This window comes from Eumetopias jubatus, unplaced genomic scaffold (genome assembly GCF_037043125.1).
Source record: "Eumetopias jubatus isolate StellerSeaLion01/CBP00866 unplaced genomic scaffold, mEumJub1_p1.0 scaffold_3, whole genome shotgun sequence".
Lineage (NCBI taxonomy): Eukaryota > Metazoa > Chordata > Mammalia > Carnivora > Otariidae > Eumetopias > Eumetopias jubatus.
Window position 1 is genome coordinate 125,075,469 of NW_028274809.1, and position 20,512 is coordinate 125,095,980.

Consider the following 20,512-nt stretch of genomic DNA (forward strand, 5'->3'; position numbering starts at 1 on the left):
AATGCGGAGGAGGGGAAATGGCCAAATGGGCATGAAAATATCATTAGTAAGTGTGACTGAGGTCAGTCACCATCTAGAATTTTGAGAGGTAATGATTTATCAAGATGACTAACCAGACTCTTAAAAACTATGCTGTTTGTTTTTTGTTTTTGTGTGTGTGTTTTGTTTTAGGAATTATCCCTTTGACATAGTGACATTGTTGAACCTTGTTCTATTCAAGGCCTCTGACACCAACAGAGAGATTTATGAAATCTCCATGCAGCTCATGCAGGCACGTATCATTTACTTACGTAGAAACTTCGGAGAGAGGGTGGTTGATGCCCGGATGCCTGCTTATTCCTATATATCACTGGTGGGGGTATAGAGGAGTGAGAAGACTGTTACATAGCCTTCTCTAAACACAGGAACTAACTGATGCTTTACCTTTAATACTATATTAAAATATGCATTCATTACTTTTGTTACTATGAAACTTGATGAAACATAAATCCTCCTGAGTCAGCCAGCCGATGTTTTTTCATACCATTTCTCCCTTTCCTACCTCTCTGTAGATCCTTGAAGCCAAGCTCTTCGTGTACTCGAAGAAAGTAGCTGAACAGAGACCCGGCAGTATTCTCTACGGAACACACGGCCCGTTACCACCCCTCTACAGTGTGTCACTAGCGCTCCTGTCATGTGAGCTGGCCAGGATGTACCCCGAGCTCACCCTCCCACTCTTCTCAGGTACCATGCAAGGACACGTGTGATCATTTCTGCACAGAGTTATCTCCCTTTTATTTTATTTTTTACAAGAGAACAAATCTACATTTTTGCTTATTTACTTTTCAGCAAGTTTAAATCCTTGAGGGGTACAACGTCACATGGACTCTGTGTCCAACGGCCTCAGCAGAAAGGTTGCTTTAGAATTTGGCACAAACCATGCGGCTGTTCCCATGAGCCAGGGTTACCTTTCCCCAGATTACTCTGGTTTTATTTGGTTTGCCACTAGGAGTCACTGTGTTGTTCTTTGCTTTGTACGCGTAAGAGTTATCTCTTGCCTAGATGGAATTCGGTTTCACCTCAAGCATAAACATCTTCAATTAGGAGAAGATCTGTGTGTGTTCCTTCTGGTTCAAGAGACCCCTGTTATAGCCAGCAAAAATGGAAAATGGCCTTGGACCACAGCCTTCCAGATACATTTGCTATTTTAGGAGTGCTGTTACCAGCAGGCTTCCACAGGCTTCAAGATGGTGGAAAGAGAATGGGGAGGCTGTCATTTTCCTTCTTCAAGGCTGGTGTCATTTTAGAGTCAAAATTATTGATGCTAAATTTGTAGATCACAATTGCTTTGGACTAACTTCCCTTACGTATAGAAGGCAATTCTGGAATATATTTAAATATAAAAAGTGTGTTTATCTAAAATAAACATAGGACAAATGCAGAGATGCTTAGATTAGTCATAATCCTTCTCTATACCTTATGTGTGTAAAATTTCCCAAATAAATTAAGTATGTGTGGTATAACTTCTAATACATATAATTGCTGCAAGTTGTTTTTGGTGGTGATGGTGATGGTGTTTTGTACCTTGTATGTTGCTACATACATAGTTGTTGAGAGTTTAGATTTTTAGCACATCTTTACAAGTAGTCTTTGTGAGTAATTTTTGTGAAAACCCACCTTTAAAGAATTACATTTGTCGATTAACTTCCTGCCTTGTCAAGAGGCTGATTTTGGTCTCTCATTTGGTCCTCTTTTTCCATCTCTGTTACCAGGGCCTTCGTGCAGATCCCCCTCAGTCCCCCACCCCACCCCTGTCCCAACATCCCCTGCCTGCAGTCCTCAACCCTGCAATCCACCCACTACTCAAAACCAAATATGCACAGCACTTCTCCGCTCAGACTTCTCTGCCCAGCTGCCCTAAAACTAACTGCTGATAATAACAGTTTCCATCCATTGAGTGGCCTATACTAGGCACTTTATGCACACTTGATTTATCATTTGATTTCTGCAACCCCATGAGTAGTGGTTAGAAATGAGACTCTGGGCTTGACAGCCTGGGTCCGTCCCTGGCCCTGCCATTCCCTGGCTGTTTGATCTCGGGCAAGTCATAGAACCTCTAAATTCCATTTACCCTTATCTGCAGTAGTAACTACCTCAGACGGTGCAAGGATTAGAACAAACTGATAAACCCAAGCAGTTAGCCTAGGGCTGGTGTGGAATTACCACCATCACCACTGTAATCACCCTTGCTATTTTACAGATGAGATACTAAGGCTTAGAGACATTAAATAATAGGAACTCTTTCACTGATTAAAAAAAAAAAAACCTCCTCTTCCAAACTTGATTTCCAAACCTTTTCATCCAAGAACCTTCTACTCCCGTCTCACTTGACCTTTCACATGCCGGGCCCTTTTGTCAATCCTTGCTTCTGTGCATGCTCTTCCCTTTGCCAGAAATGGCCCTTCTCTCCTTCTCCCTAACTCCAGTCTTCCTTAAGACCTAACTGAAAATCTGGGGCACCTAGGTGGCTCAGTCAGTTAAGCATCGAACTCTGGGTTTTGGCTCAGGTCATGATCTTAATGCTGTGAGATCAAGTCTCACACTGTGCTCTGCGCGCGGCACAGAGTCTGCTGGAGGTTCTCTCTCCCTCTCCTTCTGCCCCTCCCCCCCAAAATAAATAAATAAATACATCTTAAAAAAAAAAGAGAGACCTAATTGAAAATCTGTTTCTACTGTGAAAATCTCTCCATCTATCTGCAACAGAATTAGTCACATCCTTGCCTCATGCCTGAAACAGTGGGGGGACTCCAGAAAAAGCCTTCTTGATAAACTAGTTCTCTTCTTGGAAAACTAAAATGTATTTCTGTTCACGTCAACCAAGATTTGAGTGCCACCTCTATGCCAAGCACTGTGCTTAGGTCCTAGGAACACAGATGTGAATAAAACAGTCTCTCTCCCATCAATGGGCCATAATCTAGTAATAAAGAAAGATGTGCAGGCATGTGGTTATGATACAGAGCAGCAAGTGTAATTAAAAAAAGCACATTCTGTGTATGAGATAGAAATAAGGGGATAATCAATTATTGGGCCAAGAATATCAGGCAAGACCTCCTGGAGAAGTTGGTGTCTGAGCTGCAGTTGGAAAGAGGAGTAGAAATTTGCAAAGCAGACAAGTAGTTGACATTACAATTGGCAAGTAGGTATTACAGACCAAGGAAACAGCACGTGGGTTGACTTAGAGGTATAAAATAACATGCTGCGTTCGAGAGATTATGTAGTGGTCAGTTGGGCTACTACAACATGCAGGGATGAGGGAAAGCTAGAGATGGTCATGGACAGACAGAGAAGCAGAAGTCAAGTCTTGGAAGGCTTTGTATTGTTGTATTGTACCCTAAGGAGTTTATAGGACAGTGATCTCTAGGTGCTCCTGAAACCCCTCAGGGCCGTGGGAACAGGAAGGCAGGCATCCAACAAGCTGCTTGGGTTCTGAAAGCCACTGATCAGTTTCAAACAAGAGGCAGGGAGAAGAGCAGAATGCATTCTAGAAAGACTGACTGTGTGTGAAGGATGGATAAAAGAACATTCAGTCTGAAGGGAGAGGATCTGTTGAGAAACAATGACAGTGGTCCACGGAGGAAATTATGAAGGCCTGAACTAAGACAGCCCCGTGAGAGTAGAAAGGGGAGACCAGAGTCAAGAGCTTCCAGGCAGGGTACACAGAAGGGAGTCCCTGGCATGATATCTGGGAGGTAGGGGGTGATAGCCCCACCTCAAGAGCCAATCCACAGAGGAATGGAAAGGCTAAGGACAAAGCAGAGATCATAAGCTCAGCTTGGGATATTGAATGTAGGTGTCTGTCAGACATCCCTATGTAGAGACAGACTAGTGTCAAGGGCAGACCAGCGCTAGTGACTTATGGAAGAATAGAAGGGGAGTAGAACCAAGGAAGCAGAAGAGATCACGAGGGGAGTGACACAGAGAGGAAGAACACACCCAGGCACCCAGATTTTGAGGACTGGGCCCAGGAAGAGTGAGGGAACAGACAGGGATGGAGGCCCATTCAGAGAGGAAGGAGAACACCTAGAAGGTGGGCATCATGGAAACCTAGAGAAGAAAGGATTTTGGAGGAATGAGTGAGCACAGTCCACAGCCTTGACTGGATCAGAGAGCTCCCAGGAGATACGATCTAAGCATCACCCTCTGGACCTCGCAGTTCGCAATTCACAATTATTGGTAACTGTCAATAGTTTCTGCAGAGAAAGTGCAGTAGAAGCCACATCTCAGTGGCTTGGCTGAGAAAGAAGGAAAAGGAGAGGATTGGAGCTACAGTGGGTCGCAGAGTCTGAGGGTGAGCGGGATTTGAGCTTGTTGTTTGGCTGAGGGGGGAAAGCTGGTAGCAGGCTGGACAACTCAGGGAAGAGGAGGTAGATAGTACAGAGTGTTCAAGACAAAAGAAGCTCATACAGTGAGTGGCAAGCAGGGGCAATCGAAGATTTTCTTCAAGAATTGACCTTTGGGCTATTTTGATTTATGAGGAATAACTTGTTTAAAATAACATGGAAAAAGGAGGAGGCTATAGCGATTTTCTAGCTCTTGTTTTCACTGCTTTTACTACTAAAAACCCTGTGGTGAGATTTTTATCGCCTGTAATGTCAGATGGGTTAATTCCTTGGAAGTAGCCAGGCGAGTTGCACAGGTCACTCCCAGAGGAGCCAGAAACTGTACGGAACAGCCATCTCACATTTTTTTTAATTTATTGCTGGAGGAGTGAGTGGGGGTTGTTTGCATGCCTGTGGCATTTTTTTCCCCATTTCCCTCCAGAAAGACCTCTACAATCCTGGCCCTGATTTAGGTGCCTCTCCCCACACACACACACCAGTTGGACCTTGAGTCTGACAGACAAGATGTAATAAACATCATAAATAAGCAAATCGTGTGATGTGTTAGAAGGTAATCATTGCCTCTAAAAGACTAGAGGTTTTTATGCCACTGTTAAAAAATGTATTTTTAATAGAGGGTGTCCCTCCAATTGGAAGGATTTATTCCCCTCCAAATTCCCGATCCTTTTCTAGCAGAGTTAAAATAGTTCTTTTGCCCTAGCGTGCCCTGAATCCTTGTAACCAGAAGGCCTTTTCCTCCACCGAACCCCTACAACACTCTGTTTGTTCCTCTTTATCACTTGCTACCTCGCCCCAGAGTTACCTGTCAACATCGCTTGCCTCCGAGCCTCCTCCTCAGGGACACGAACTGAACCTTGAGTCCTTGCGGGCTCCATAGTGCCTAGCACAGTGACTTGCCCCTAGAAAAGGCCCCGTATGTTGAATAAATAAATGTTCTGGGATCTGAAGGATCTGAATATGTGTCATAAAAGTTCATGATGTCAATCATCACATCCGTAAAGTTTAGAAATTAAGTCAGTTTTGAAATTTTGAGCTATGGGGACCATCACAGCTTAACCCTGATTATTGCGGCCCAGCATTAAATATATTCATATTTTTCAAAATAAAAAAAAATGATAATTGTAATTTTAGGAAAAGGGCCAAATCAGTTAAAGCTACAGTTTCAGGGATCTAGTGGATTATCTTGGTGTAATTCCTGGCATCTTTGTTGTTCTATTGTTTAGCAGCCAAGAGCTCCCCAAACGAGATTACATGCCATGCTGGGTAATAACAAGTGCATCAGACTGTGCTTTCGAATTTCCCTTAGGATAAAACCGTTTCTTCTCTAGATGTTAGAAATAAAAGATTACAAGCAGCTTGCAGCATATAGGTAATGCTGTGCTTTTATTTCTATAGACAGCTTATTCAGATCACAAGATTAAATGCTGCTGACAGTGAAACAAGGCATAAATGCTGTCACAGAAAATAAGGGGCTGAATGTCCAGTTTTACCCTTTTGATTCATTTATTTCATAAAACGAAGTACAGCACTGAGCATGCACCAGCCGCATAGTTGGCAGTTTTCAAGTCGATACCAGGAACGTGAGTCCACATACTGAAGGTTCACTCCTCAGGTTTACAACGAAGAGTTCATGGAAGACACTTGGTAAACTATCAGAAGAGTGGAAAGATAATAGTCCTTGTTACAACAGTCCCAACCACTGTTTAGTAAGAGCCTCCTCGGCACCCAGCACTGTGCTGAGCATATAAGATACCTTATGATCCTATTTCTTTTTTTTTTAATTATGTTATGTTAATCCCCATACATTACATCATTAGTTTTTGATGTAGTGTTCCATGATCCTATCTCTTAATCCTCACAATGGCCCAAGGTGGTCCCATTCTACAGATGAGGAACAGAGAGGTTAAATAACTAACAGAATTTCCTGCAGCTGGTAGGTGCAGGAGCTGGGATCTAATCACATGTCCTGATTCCGAGCCCCTTGCTTTTGTCCGCTCTGATGCGCCTCTTCCAGAGCAGAGGATTTGAGCTCATGAAGCCTCGCGCCTCACTCCACTTTGACCAAGCCCATGCTTTTCCCGCTGTGGTCTCTGACAATGGTCCACAGAGCGCCAGACACAAGAAGCTTGAGGACAATGCTCACTTGTAAGATTTGGAGGCCTTGAGGAGCTGCTGTATGTGAAAATGCCTTGTACACTGAAGTCACTGTTCCATCTGTCCGTTGGTGTTAGTAGCTTCGTTTATTTCGATGAGGTAACGTACGGCTCTGTGTCACTGCCATTCCCTTTAGAGGTCAGCCAGCGGTTCCCCACGACGCACCCAAATGGGCGTCAGATCATGCTCACCTACCTGCTGCCCTGGCTGCACAACATCGAGCTGGTGGACAGCAGGCTCCTCCTCCCGGGGTCAAGCCCCAGCAGCCCAGACGATGACGTCAAGGACCAGGAAGGGGAAGTGACCGCTTCACACGGGCTGAGAGGCAGTGGCTGGGGCTCCCCGGAAGCCACGTCACTGGTCCTGAATAACCTCATGTACATGACGGCCAAGGTAAACTCCGAGGATCCGTGCCTCAGAGCACGGCTCTGTCATCCAGGGAACCCCTGGGTTGATCAAACCCTGTGCTGCCCACTCAGGGCAAGCTGCTCTTACCATGAAGAATCGCACGAATAGGGCATGGAGCGTGGCGATTGTTGCACAGCGATGTGAATGTACTTCAGGCCACTGAACCGTATGCTTGAAAATGGCAAACTTTATGTTATGTGTGTTTTACCACTGTTTTTTAAAGTAATAATAAAAATAAGAACCCTAACATATTAAAAATTATGACAATAAGTACGTACATTACTGCTTGGTGCATTGTAAGTTGCTGAAAAAATGGCATCTGTCTGAGGAATGACCATGTCTCCCCCTTCTTAGGATTTTGAGATGGCCATGACCCTTATAACAACTTTTAATCAAGCATTTTGCATCCTGCCATTTTTCCCACACGTCTCCCGGGCTGGTTTTTCTCTTGTGTGTTATAGTACGGTGATGAAGTTCCTGGACCAGAAATGGAAAATGCTTGGAATGCTTTAGCCAACAACGAGAAATGGAGCAACAACCTGAGGATCACCTTGCAGTTCCTGATCAGCCTGTGTGGGGTTAGCAGCGACACGCTTCTCTTGCCCTATGTAAGTGTCCCTCAGACTCTCGGGAGTCACTGCTCCTGTTGGTTGTATTTGCAACTGCGAGTCAGAATGTGTTCTTGGCGCTGAGTAAAATGGAGATGTCACATTTTGTCAGTCACGCTAATCTCCCAGGAGCTCGTCTACATGTTACATAAAGTGTCTTTCTGCCCCCTGAGAAGCAGGCTACAGTGTCCTGGGGACACCTGTCATCCTCTTTCTAAGCCTTTGGACACAGAAACTTATGAATTAAAGTGGATATTTTCCTAACAGCTACTAAAAGCTGCCTTCTGTAAACAGTAGACCCACTATTTAAGAGAAACTCAGTAACACATTATGACTAATAAAAATGCTTCATGTTTACATCTTGATGCTCTTAAAACAGAATAAAAATGGAGAGTATCCAGGTGTTTCTCTTCAAATGTAAGTGTTAGGAGAGAAATAAGCAGAGAGAAATCTTCCTGAGATACATGATATTTAGTGTTTGTATTTAAAGGTGATCTGATCGATAAAATGACAACATTTTTATTTTTTTATTTTTTTATTTTTATTATTATTTTTTTTAAGATTTTATTTATTTTTTGAGAGAGACACAGCGAGAGAGGGAACACAAGCAGGGGGAGTGAGAGAGGGAGAAGCAGGCTTCCGGCTGAACAGGGAGCCCGATGCAGGACTCGATCCCAGGAACCTGGATGGGATCATGACCTGAGCCGAAGGCAGACGCTTAACGACTGAGCCACCCAGGTGCCCTAGACAACATTTTTAAAACCCTAACTCATATATGCAACTGATGAATCATTGAATATTATATCAAAAACTAATGAGGTACTATGTATTGGTTAATTGAATTTAAATTTAAAAAATTTTTTTAAATAAACAAATAAAATAAAACGGTAACTCAGTTGGCATTTTTGTGCTGTTGGTTCTTGTGAGATATTTCCTGCCTGCCCACTGTTTTGAACCACTTGAGCCCTACTGCGGCTCCCATGCCTCAGGTTGGACGGTGAGGGCCACAATAAGGCAGAGCTTTAATCCAGACTTATTTTTTAAAATTTAAAACCCTACAAACAGCTAAAATTCACTTGTTTCTAGGGGAGTAGAGAAGAGCAGGGGACTGGATTCCTTATTTAAACAAAAATAACTTGCAGTTTTTTCCCATGGCTTGTATAAATAAACTTGTTTCTAGATAAGGCCTTAGCGGGCAAGTTTTCAGCTGAGAGAGAATGCATATGCCCCAAAGGTAACTTATGTAAATGTGGACATTAGGGTAGGTAAGGCCTTTAACATGTATTTCTGTCAGACACACATGTGCAGAGAGGCCAGTTTTAATCCAAACGCTTTGGTTCATGCTAGGAGACCATGAAGCTGAGCTATCGGGATGGTAGCTCTGGGGAGGCCGCATTCCTGGAAGGGAACAGGTTACAGTCTAGCATTCTTGTGGGCGAGGCTCTGGAAGACATCCCTTATGTTCTGTTTCTTCTCAGATTAAAAAGGTGGCAATCTACTTGTGTCGTAATAACACGATTCAGACCATGGAGGAGCTTCTCTTCGAGCTGCAGCAGACGGAGCCAGTGAATCCCATCGTCCAGCACTGTGACAACCCACCCTTCTACCGCTTCGCAGCCAGTAGCAAGGCCTCTGCAGCAGCCTCCGGTAGGGGGAGGGCAGCTGGGTGGACATCTTGTCTTGGATCTCTGGATTTTTCTGTATGGAGAGCACTGAAGGGATAGGAGTGTATGTGTGTGTTTACTTTTCCTTATTCCTGTGTGAACTTTCATTTAATAGATGGCTTCAGGGGTGCCTGGGTGGCTCCGTCGGGTAAGCATCTGCCTTCAGCTTAGGTCATGATCCCGGAGTATCGGGATGGAGTCCCGAGTCAGGCTGCCTGCTCAGCAGGAAGTCTGCTTCTCCCTCTCCTCCTGCCCCTCCCCCCTGCTCTTGCCTGTGCGTGCATGCTCACTCTCTCGCTCTTTCTCACTCTCTCTCTCAAATAAATAAAATCTTAAAAAAAAAAAAAGATGGTTTCAGAATAGCTGAGACTCTTGAAGGGCCTTATCGGTTTAATGAAATCATTTTGTAAGGGTGACCATCAGTCAGTGACCCAGTATTGGTAAGCCATGGAGCTTTGTACTTTAGGTTGATCCCTGGCAGGACACAGCAGTCACTTCGGAATCTCATTTCTGGACCCTCCTTCTATATCTATGGAATTTTCCTGGTTAATAGTCTCCCAGAGTTAACTAAAATGCCCCTCAACAGTATTATCACTTTCAATAAATTGGCTTCTCAGCAGCATTTTATGAAATATATAACATCCTCCTCAAGTTCCTTGAAGCCGGCTTCCCTTTGATTTTCCTAATACCATAACTGCCTTCAAATCTCTCTCCTCCACTGGTCTCTTTTGCCCTCTATTTGCCCTGCACCTACTGCCAGAGCATGTTCCCAAAGAGGAGCAGTATACTGCCCAGGGATCAGAAGCTCTAGGTACTTGGACTTGCTTCACTAACATTAGTTTAGTAACTCCTGGACCCAGAAATTCTAAAGCATCTAGCAGCAGGGTCAGCCACTATAAATAAGCTCATTACCTAAGTGGTCAGGAAGAAAGTGTTTCAAGAATGTTGTAGCTGCACTTTATAAGAGAGTTGAGGAATTTGGTTTGACCATAACAGATGTCTGGGATTCTCCCATTTCAGTGGTGTGGGCTTGGAAGTTTGTTTAGAATGTCTGAGATTGTATAGAAGATGTAAGGAATCTTCCAAACATGAGATTTTATAAGAAATCCTTCACTGTAATTACTTGAGACCTGGGCTTAACCCTTCCCCCTACATTTTTTTCTAATCCTACCTGCAGGAACCACCTCCAGCAGCAACACGGTGGTTGCTGGCCAAGACAGTTTCCCAGACGCCGAGGAAAGCAAGATATTGAAAGAATCTGATGAGAGGTCGGTGCACAAATTTGGCTTAATGTCCAGTATAACGTTCAGCAATAGTCTATACAAAGGCATCAGTAAGACTTTGTGGTGTTTCATAAATTACACACACACACACAAATTTTTCTTTGCTTTTAGAAACACAGACTGACTCTGATTCTGCTCTGTATATCCCTAAAGATAATGATTTCTCCCTGAGAAAAGCCAGAGAAAAGAAAGATTAAGAGGGATGTCATTCTGGTGGCTGAATCCCACTTACCGCAGGGCTTACTAAAAACCACTGGTGGTTCTGCTAGTGGTCACAGACCATCTGGAATTAGAGGGAATTTCCATGTGAAATTTTCAGATCTGACTGTGGAATGATTACTTAGAGATTGAGCAGTTGTCTTGAGGTGAGTCCTATGAAACGTCATCATTTTTGTTCTGTCTTTACATGGTCAAATTTGGTTAACCAACAACGCTGCCTTTTCCTGCTAAAAGAAGCCTCTAGTCCCTTCACATTAGCTCTTTAATGGTATTTCTCTTGCCCCTTTACATTGTCCAAAAGCTACTCATAAATAAATAAAATTGGCATCACCATTTCCTGTAGTTAATTGTGAAGAGCAGAGAAACAAACAAAAGAAATAAATAGGACTCAAATTAAAAAATAAAAATTAGGGGCGCCTGGGTGGCTCAGTTGGTTAAGCGACTGCCTTCAGCTCAGGTCACGATCCAGGAGTCCCTGGATCGAGTCCTGCATCGGGCTCCCTGCTCAGCAGGGAGTCTGCTTCTCCCTCTGACCCTCCCCCCTTCATGTGCTCTCTCTCTCTCTCTCTCTCTCATTCTCTCTGTCTCAAATAAATTTAAAAAAATTTGTTTAAATAAAAAAATAAAAATAGGTTAAAAAAATAAAAATTAGATGGGGTGCCTGGGTGGTTCAGTTGGTTAAGCATCCAACCCTTGATTTCAGCTCAGGTTGTGACCTCAGGGTCCCGAGATCGAGCCCTGTGTTCGGCCCCGTGCTCAGCAGGGAGTCTGCTTAAGGATTCTCTCTCTTCCTCTCCCTCTGCCTCTCCCCCGACTTGCGCCCTAAATAAATAAATAAGTGTATATATATATATATATATATATATATATATATAAAATCTTTAAAAAATAAAAACTAGAATGATTCTCATGGTGTCGAAAACTCCTTAGGCTGACAATTTTCTAGTGAAAACTCCCGAGGAGCCGTTTCACTTAAGAAATTAGTAACAAGGATGAGATACTCACACAGATTCATAATGGAGAAAATTCAATAGATCAACTAATTGAAATAATTCACTCAACCCATAATGCTTCCAGATGCTTCGTGACCGTCCTCAGGATTTCATCCTGTGCAGGAGAATATGGCGGGGGCTGCAGGTGGATTGGTATCTGACATAAGACGGACTGCCTCTGGAGTTCTGAAGGCTCATTTCCCGTTCGGGCCCTTATCAGGTTCCCCAGTATCTTCATTCCTGGGTTGCTACACTGCCTTTAGGCAGATGCTCATCCACATGAGCCTTCCTTCAGGTTAAAAGCCCAAACCCAGTGGATCATGATTATAGACCTCGCCCTATACAGATCTCTAATAGAGGCGTTTCTTTCATTCTTGGAAATGAGTGAAGGTTTTCATACTCCATACATCAGTGACAATACAAGATGATTAATTAGCATGGTTTTAATCTGTATTTGTTAGTACCTTCTTTGGAAACTTCCTTATGGTAAATAATGACATTATTTCTCTAAAGATATTTCTGCTTTCTAGTTGGAGTATAACATTCTTTATCATTTATTGTCTAGACTGAATTTTCCAATCTTGTTTAGGGTAGAAAGGTGATGAATGTCTGTATATTAACATCTCACTACAAAGGCCCCTTTGGGACCAGAGTCCTGAGTGTCCTGCGCAAGTTTTTAGTGGTGGCCCTTGAAATTAAGAGGCTAATCTCTAATATCCTCTCTAATATCAAGGCCAGAGAACACCTCTAATAGGGGCTTTCTTGTTTAACTCTTGCTGCCCTCCTCTCTCACTGTGTCTCTGTTGGCCGTTGGAAAGCTTGATGTTATGTACCCACGCTTTCTATACATATGCATATATATCTGGTTCTTTCATAACGGCTATATCTATTTATCTATAGCTTTATTGGCCATATTTATATATATTCATATGTATATAACCATATATATACTACTATTCTATCCCAAAGGATACCATTATTCCCTTGATCCTGTACTCCATCTGCACGATTTCTCTAATACATTCTCTCTTTTCTGTGAAAGTAGACTGTGCCCTCAGCCTAAGATGCCTATTTCTCTTGAATCTACTTATTACCCTTCCTTCCTTGTAGACTCTGTCACGTTGATTTATAGGTACCTGTACACACACTTGTCTCAACCACTAGATGTTCATTCTTGGAAAACAGGAACCACATATCTCGCATACATATTGCTGTCCTTAATGATTAGCCTACTATGCTATAACACAGTAGGAATTCTTTAATGTTTATTCAGTATGTGAATAAAAATGGGAGAAATCTCACAGCCCCAGAGATAAGCTGTCCAAACACCATCTGGCCCCTTTCTCCCTCCCTCTTGCTAACCCCAGTACAGAAGATAGTTACTTTACAGTCCTTGTGAACAGTCTGTTCTTTCTAGTTCTTTAAAGTCCTTGTAGACAAAGGGTCTGCAGATACAGTTGGTCAGAAATACTGACCAGGCTACTGTGTTACCCAACTCCTGGGGGTACTAGTCACCAAAATACATTATTGGGCTCCAGGGGGCGCCATGGAGTTGTGCAAAGAAGCAGGCCTGATGCCATGTTTTTTCCAGCTAGATTAATGGCCCTTTGATGTATTTTGGTAATATTTAATACTATAATATCTATTAACAAAAAGTTCAGATAGGTTATGGTATCATTAAAACAAGGGTAAGGGAATAAGAGCCAAGCTAAGAGGAGAGTAAGATAGTTTTGTTGAAAGTCCTCAAGTCCTCACTAAGGAAAACTACTAAAAGTTAGTATTAACCTAAACTTGAGTTCTTCAAGAGCCAGAGTAAAAAAAGAAGAATACAGTGAATTTTATAACTTTCAGTGTGTAAAAATAAAAACTATTCATGGAAGCTACTAACAGAAACTACCCTAAATTTCTATTATTTTTTTTAAAAGATGTTATTTATATATTTGAGAGAGCATGAGCATGGAGGGGAGGGGCAGAGGGAGAGGGAGAAGCAGACTCTCCACTGAGTAGGGAGCCCGATGGTGTGGGGCTCGATCCCAGGACCCTGAGATCATGACCTGAGCCGAAGGTAGACACTTAACTGACAGAGCCACCCAGGCACCCCAAAACTACCCTAAATTCAAAGAAGGATTTATCGTGTAGGGTTTTTTTATTAAACAACAAAGTGAACACATTTTTTTATTAAAATAGCTGTTTGTAGCAGTTTGTAAAATATGCAGAGCCAAACTACATAACTATTTTTAATACATCAACCCTTAAGAAATGCTTATTTGATAAATTTATAGGTTCCATGAAAGGATTTTTTTTTTCCATAGGGAGCCAAAGCAATAAGCTTCAAATGCATGAATTTCTGGTAATCTCGCTTGATACAGAGATAGAAATTAATAATCTACAAAAAGTTGCCTATGTATTACTTTGAGCTAAATCAGCAAGTTAAAATTTAGAGAAACATTTTGTCCTTCTAGTTTTTCTCTTATCAGAGTGATATTCATGATATATTTCTTAAGACATGTACCTTTGATATTAAAAAGCTATTTGGTCTACTTAATCCTTGAAATTCCTCTAAAACCCAGACCCAAAATTGTTTTCTTCAAGCCAGGAAAGCAAAGGAAAATAACAGATTTTAGGAGCCAGTTTTTACTTTTTTGTTGTTGTTGCCAAGCTTGTACTTCACTACACTATGGTTTTGATCTTCTCCGGAGTAAAGAGAACAGTCTGGAAGGGGCTTGCTCCTCATGTTCATCTTGGCTTCATAACCTCTGCCTAACTCTCCTTTAGATGAATCTCAAAGGAAAAGAGAAGGATTGTCATCCTTTCTGTAATTCTTTCCTGCCTGGCCCCTCCAGAACGTGATTAGAAAGCCAGCATATACTGTTTATGGTTCATGAGCTCTCTGTCCCATGGAAGTCTCCAGATGTGGAATTCTTTCATCCCCCTGATTATGTTCCTTGCTGAATGAGGTCTGGGCTCTACCTATGCTGTTTTTAACTTTGCATTTGTCAGCACAAGTATGATTAAAGAACATCTTCAAAAGGTAGTAGGTTTGTCACTTTCCTAATTTCGTAAGTTCAGTCTGATGTAGACAGACTGAGCAGATGTCCTAGCTGTTCTGTTTTATGGATGCACAGAGCAGTAGCCCAAAAGATATGACAATAATGCTTGAAATACAGTGTTATGGGTGCCTGGGTGACTCAGTCGTTAAGCGTCTGCCTTCGGCTCAGGTCATGATCCCAGAATCCTGGGATCGAGCCCCGCATCGGGCTCCCTGCTCAGCGAGAAGCCTGCTTCTCCCTCTCCCACTCCCCCTGCTTGTATTCCCTCCCTGTGTTTCTCTCTGTCAAATAAATAAATAAAATCTTAAAAAAAAAAAAGATACAGAGTTATTAGGGAAAAGATGGCTGTGTTAGGAGAAAGAAAAAGCTACAGCCAACATCAAAGAGGTGAATAAAACCAAAGTCATTAGAGTCTGTTACATTTCTGTGTTCAGCAAATCTAAATCACTGATGTTCCGAGATTATACACCTGGGACAAGGTAGGGGTCTTAATGGCACATTCAGTACTTTTTCCTAAAGCATCTCTTTTTCTCCATACACTGGAGGACAGCAGTAGCCCTGCATTCCCCAGTGTTCTAGAGGGAAACAGAGTGTTGATCTGTTGTCAGTTAAGGCAGAACACCTGTCAGTAATGAAGGGGAACACACCTGCTCTGGTTTGAATTTTCCAGATATTTCTACATAGCCTTAATTCTTGGCTTTGACTGCATATATATGAAGTAGATAAAACCTGTACCATTTTATATAAAGTAAATATAAAGTTTTATCATCACTTCCCCTTAGCCACCCCCTTGCCCTACATGTAGGCCTTTGGATGACAAAAATACTATTGATTTGAAAGCCTTTGGTGCCCTGAAGAGAGAAGGCAAGGCATTCTAGAAATTCAAGGTAGAAATATAATAACTAATCCCTTAGAGTTGGATGTCTCACAGTTTGGGAAATGTTCTTGCATTATTTCTTTTTGATTCCCACAACAACCCCAGTGAAATAAATGATGAAGTATTATTCTTATTCCTTTTTGGCAGGTGTGGACATAGGGTCCCCAAGGAGATACAGGACTTGGCCAAGGTCACAGAGCTAGTGAGTGAGAGCTCAGTCCTAAAATCACCTGTTCACCTGCTCAGAGGAAGCATGGTTCTCAAAGCATGCTCCTCCTGCCACCTTTCTGTGGTTGACACTGCACAAGTCGTATAACCTTACTCAGCCCGTTTCCACACCTAGGACCTTTTCCTGAAAACCTTCAGATCATTTTAAGGGAAACTGTAAAGCTGATAAAATCCAAGATTTGTTATGAAACCATTTTTGCATATTCCCAGTTCTATCTACTTTGACTTAATCAATAATTATTTATTGACCACCTACCTTATGCCAGGCTACCATGTGAATAAGGGATTCAAATTATTCAGTGTCATATCTATTTTCTTTCTAAACAAATGTTATTTTCTGGCTCAATCCAAATATTAGCCTTAAAATATTTCACTTATGAAGGCTTGAACTTGTGCTTCGGAGCAAGGGTGACCACTGGCCCTCTCAAGGAAAACAAAATGCTTGAAGTACAGTTTTTACAGTATTCCTTTAGGAAAAGCATCATTGGAACTCACTGCCAAAAACTCAACCACTAAATAATAGTATGTGTTTATGAGTAACAGCACATACACACACGTGTCAGTATTTCCAACGGTTGTTCTTGTATTTGAAGGTTTAGTAACGTCATCAGAGCCCACACCCGCCTAGAGTCGAGATACAGCAATAGCTCTGGAGGATCATATGATGAAGATAAAAGTAAGTACCAGCAGGTTGTTCAGATGGAATGCAGATGGTTGGGGAGTGGAAAGTGAACATTTTGATTATTCCTGTTCTAATTACTAAAAAGAGGTCCATAAATATTAAGTAACTACGTAATCCAACTATGCAGGTGAGCATAGAGTCAGCCTCTTAACAGTAAAAAGAAGCCGTGCAATGAACAAATCAAAATTAGAAAACTTCAAACTACTGCCCAAATCCATATTTTTATATTCTTGGCATTTTTCCTTGGTAATGCAGTTGGGGCAGGCCTAGTCAGAATTTGTCCCATTAGAGAACAAATGTTGCAGTTCAGTTTTTCGACCTCTCTTAAGAGTGGATTTGACCTTTTAAGTTCTGTGAGTCAGCTCGCCCAGGGTAGGATCTGTTTTCACCTTGAATTTCTCAATGGCATAGTCTCAGTAGCCCAAGTGAAAACCTCACTAAACGGGGAGATATAACTGTCACAGGAATTTCTTCATACCCTGGGAAGGTGGGAACACCAAAAAGGTCAATGCATTCATTATTTTGTTTAAGCCCTGAACAGCTTCTGTGGATACTGAGCAGGTAAAGGGTATCACTTGGTCACAAGTTGCAGAAATTCTGGAACCAAAGAACACTCCCTGTGACATTTCGGTATGCTGAGGAAATCAGTAAACTATCTGGTGGGATTTATTTGTCTCATTTGGTGGAAACTGTAAATATGATGGTATTTCATGAGTTAGGTTCATTTGTCAATGCATAGGGCCTTTGTAGCTGTTGTTCTGATTTGTTTTGTTTTTATGGAAAATGTGCAGAGTGGGTAAGAGCTATGTAGTTGTAATGACACCATATTTCAGCTGCCCTGATTCTGCTTCTTAATGCACAGGCAATTCTCTAGCCTGAAAATACCAATGGAAAGGATGTCTAAAATCCGTATATAATTGCCATATTCTAACATAGGTTAAGTTTCACCTATATCCCTATATAACTTGTTAATAGTACTATCAATCTGAGGTAAAATAAAGCTCTTTGTATTTTCTCTTCTTTCTGTGCCCCATCAGGGGACCATACCATCCAAACACTGAATATTTGAAATCTCAGGGGCACTGACCATCAGTTTTAGATGGGACTAGATTTTACAGATGAGGAGAGTAGTAGCTGAGAAATGGAGAGTTGTTGGTTCAAGAAAAGTCTGGTTGCTATGCAACAGTAACTCAGAATTGGAGGACAAAAAAAAAATAGCATCATGAAAAGGTGAAGTAGTCAAATCCTACCCTCCCCCCCCCCCCGCCAAAATGTGACAAGCATAACAAAACATAACATTCTAGGGGCACCTGGGTGGCTCAGTCGTTTAAGCATCTGCCTGTGGCTTAGGTCATGATCCCGTAGTCCTGGGATGGAGCCCCGCATCGGACTCCCTGCTGAGCAGGGAGTCTGTTTTTCCCTCTCCCTCTGCCGCTCTCCCTGCTCATTCTCTCTCTTTAACAAAACAAAACGAAAAAAAAAAAAAACCACTCTGTGACTGTGGATTTTACATCAGGAATATTGCTGTCTTTGCCAGTTAATCCCTTTAAATTGTATCTCTTTGCTCTGGGTCTAGAACATAGAATTTGGTAGAAAACGCTATAATAAAGTAATTTCAATCCTCTTGAAAATACATAGGGGCCCCTGGGTGGCTCAGTTGGTTAAGCGGCTGCCTTCAGTTCAGGTCATGATCCCAGGGTCCTGAGATTGAGCCCCATGTCCGGCTTCTTGCTCAGCGGGGAGCCTGCTTCTCCCTCTGCCCCTGATTGTGCTCTCTCTCTCACACTATCTCTCTCTGTGTGTCAAATAAATAAATTCTTTAAAAAAAAAAAGAAAATACATAAATAGTGAATTTCAGAGGCTAATTATAAGAAAATGAGATAATTGTGTCATTACATAAACACATCACTGGCTTTAGGAACAAAAAAAATAATGGAAGTATTTGTGAAGAGAAAAAAAAACTATAGTGAATAGTTGCGAAAGGCATAAAAAGAAGTCTAATGTTATCATCAGGGCATCTATTTCACCTAGAAATGTTGTTTTATAAACTTGTTGTGCCAGCATAAAATAAACAGCATTTTAATAGGAAAATTTTGGTACAGAATTTGAATCCAGTTGAGTCGTGTATCAATAATATCTTTTACATGGTTGTAGTTATTGACCAGAGAAGTTCCAGTTCATAGCATGTCATTTGGGGACTGAGAGCTTATTATTTTAAATTATTCATTGTAAGAGAAAATGAAATCAAGTTACTCAAACCATATTCTCATCACAGAAAAACCCAGAAAATATATACTAAGATCGTTTTCTATGTGTTTAAGTAATAGAAGTTAACTCTGGGTTTCTGGAGGAGGCAGCACGTCTAATAGGGCACAGATCCCCTTAGGACTTTGGTAACTGAGTCCTCCCTGATATATTTTTGGTTCTAGCTACACAAGGATGGAAATGGCCTGTGCCATAAGAAAAGCAAAATTGGTAGGCTCAATTCCAAAACCGTATGGCCACACTTCTGGTGTATGTGAAGGGTGATTATTTTTCTCCCTGAATTCCTGGGAGGATCATTAGAGATAGAAAGAGTAAGAAGGAATCAGGAGAGACCTAGTGCCCCAGGGCTTCATAATCTGGGTTTACCCAGATGGAAGGACTGTGTGCAGCCTCTTGAGAGTATTTTTCTATTATAAAAAAAAAAAAAAACCCTTGAGGAAAATGGACAAAAAACAGATTTAGACCCAGATCTATAAAAATCTTCCTACCAATATGATGTAAGCTTTTTTAGGACTACTTAAAATATCTGGATTATTCTCGAAGGCCATATGCTAGTGTATTTAACCCTATAATATGGATACAACTAGTTGAGCTGGATCGAAGCTGAGTCCTAGTGATGTAGACCTAACTGTAGAAAACCAGTTTTAGGCCCACTTATTCCTAATCCAATCACTAAAAATCCAGCACATTTTTGCTGATCAGATGTGTATCTGAGAACATCATTGAAACAAAGAAAAATATATACTTTCCCTAACAGAAATCTCACAAGTTTCTCTTTTTCTTAATTCTTTGATATTCTTCCCATTTCTGCTCTCCTTTTAAGTTTTATTATAGAGTAGCTGATTACTTAGAAGTACATTTTGCAATTAGCTTATCCTAGATAGTTACTCAAAACGTTAATTTGCTGAAAGTGGAACATTCTGTAGGTAATTTACTGGGAGGTCTGAGATGAGGAACTGTCACATATGCTTTACGTTTTTTTCTGGGCTAAAACTGTTGTGGCCAAGCTTCATGGCATAGAATTTAGAGGGTTCCAGTTGCTCGATTTTGGGTGTGTTAGTAAGACCTAACAGTCGCTTTCTGAGGCAAATCCTGACCTTGCCCCTGGAAAACTCCCTTCCCTGACATCCCAGAAGGGGGCTGTGTCCTCGTGCCCACCCTTGCTGTAAGCCTCAGTCTTCACAATGGATAGATACCCCCTCCACTGGCTCTGCTAACCGCTAAGGACAGCGTTCTACACGGGACCAGGATCCTTGAATCTGTTACCTCTCACTGCCTTTCAAGAGTGCAGCCAAGAAAATCTACATATGGTAGAAATTGCCTAAAGATGATCTAATATATCCTTCTTCTTAATACACTAAAACCTATCCCAGGATTGAGCCAGCTTGTCGAAGCCATGTGCCTGGCTCATATCATGTGGCCCTCCAGTGGGCCTGCTTGTCTTTGAATGCCACTGACCTCTATTGAGAGCATTCTAAGAAGGAGCTCCATGCTGAGTCTGGCTAGAGGTTTATCAACTTTGTTGATCTTTTCAAAGAACCAGCTCCTGGTTTCACTGATGTGTTCTATTGTTTTTTTAGTTTCTGTATCATTTATTTCCGCTCTAATTTTATTATTTCCTTCCTTCTGCTGGATTGGGGTTTGTTCTTTTTCCAGCTCCTTTAAGTGTAAGGTTAAGTTGTTTTGAAACTCATTGCTGTTTA

The 20,512-nt window shown here is 41.7% G+C and overlaps 1 protein-coding gene across 3 annotated transcripts in view; it reads left to right on the forward strand.

The window, feature by feature from the left end:
• Positions 1 to 20,512, forward strand: part of FRY (FRY microtubule binding protein) — a 348,142-nt gene that overhangs the window by 256,465 nt on the left and 71,165 nt on the right. For all 3 annotated transcript variants that reach the window (XM_028104226.2, XM_088021790.1, XM_028104219.2), the window contains exons 30-36: positions 172 to 271; positions 552 to 723; positions 6,670 to 6,926; positions 7,403 to 7,549; positions 9,028 to 9,196; positions 10,391 to 10,481; positions 16,456 to 16,538. In XM_028104226.2, the coding sequence (XP_027960027.2) occupies positions 172 to 271; positions 552 to 723; positions 6,670 to 6,926; positions 7,403 to 7,549; positions 9,028 to 9,196; positions 10,391 to 10,481; positions 16,456 to 16,538 (1,019 nt within the window). The remainder of the gene's footprint in view (positions 1 to 171; positions 272 to 551; positions 724 to 6,669; positions 6,927 to 7,402; positions 7,550 to 9,027; positions 9,197 to 10,390; positions 10,482 to 16,455; positions 16,539 to 20,512) is intronic.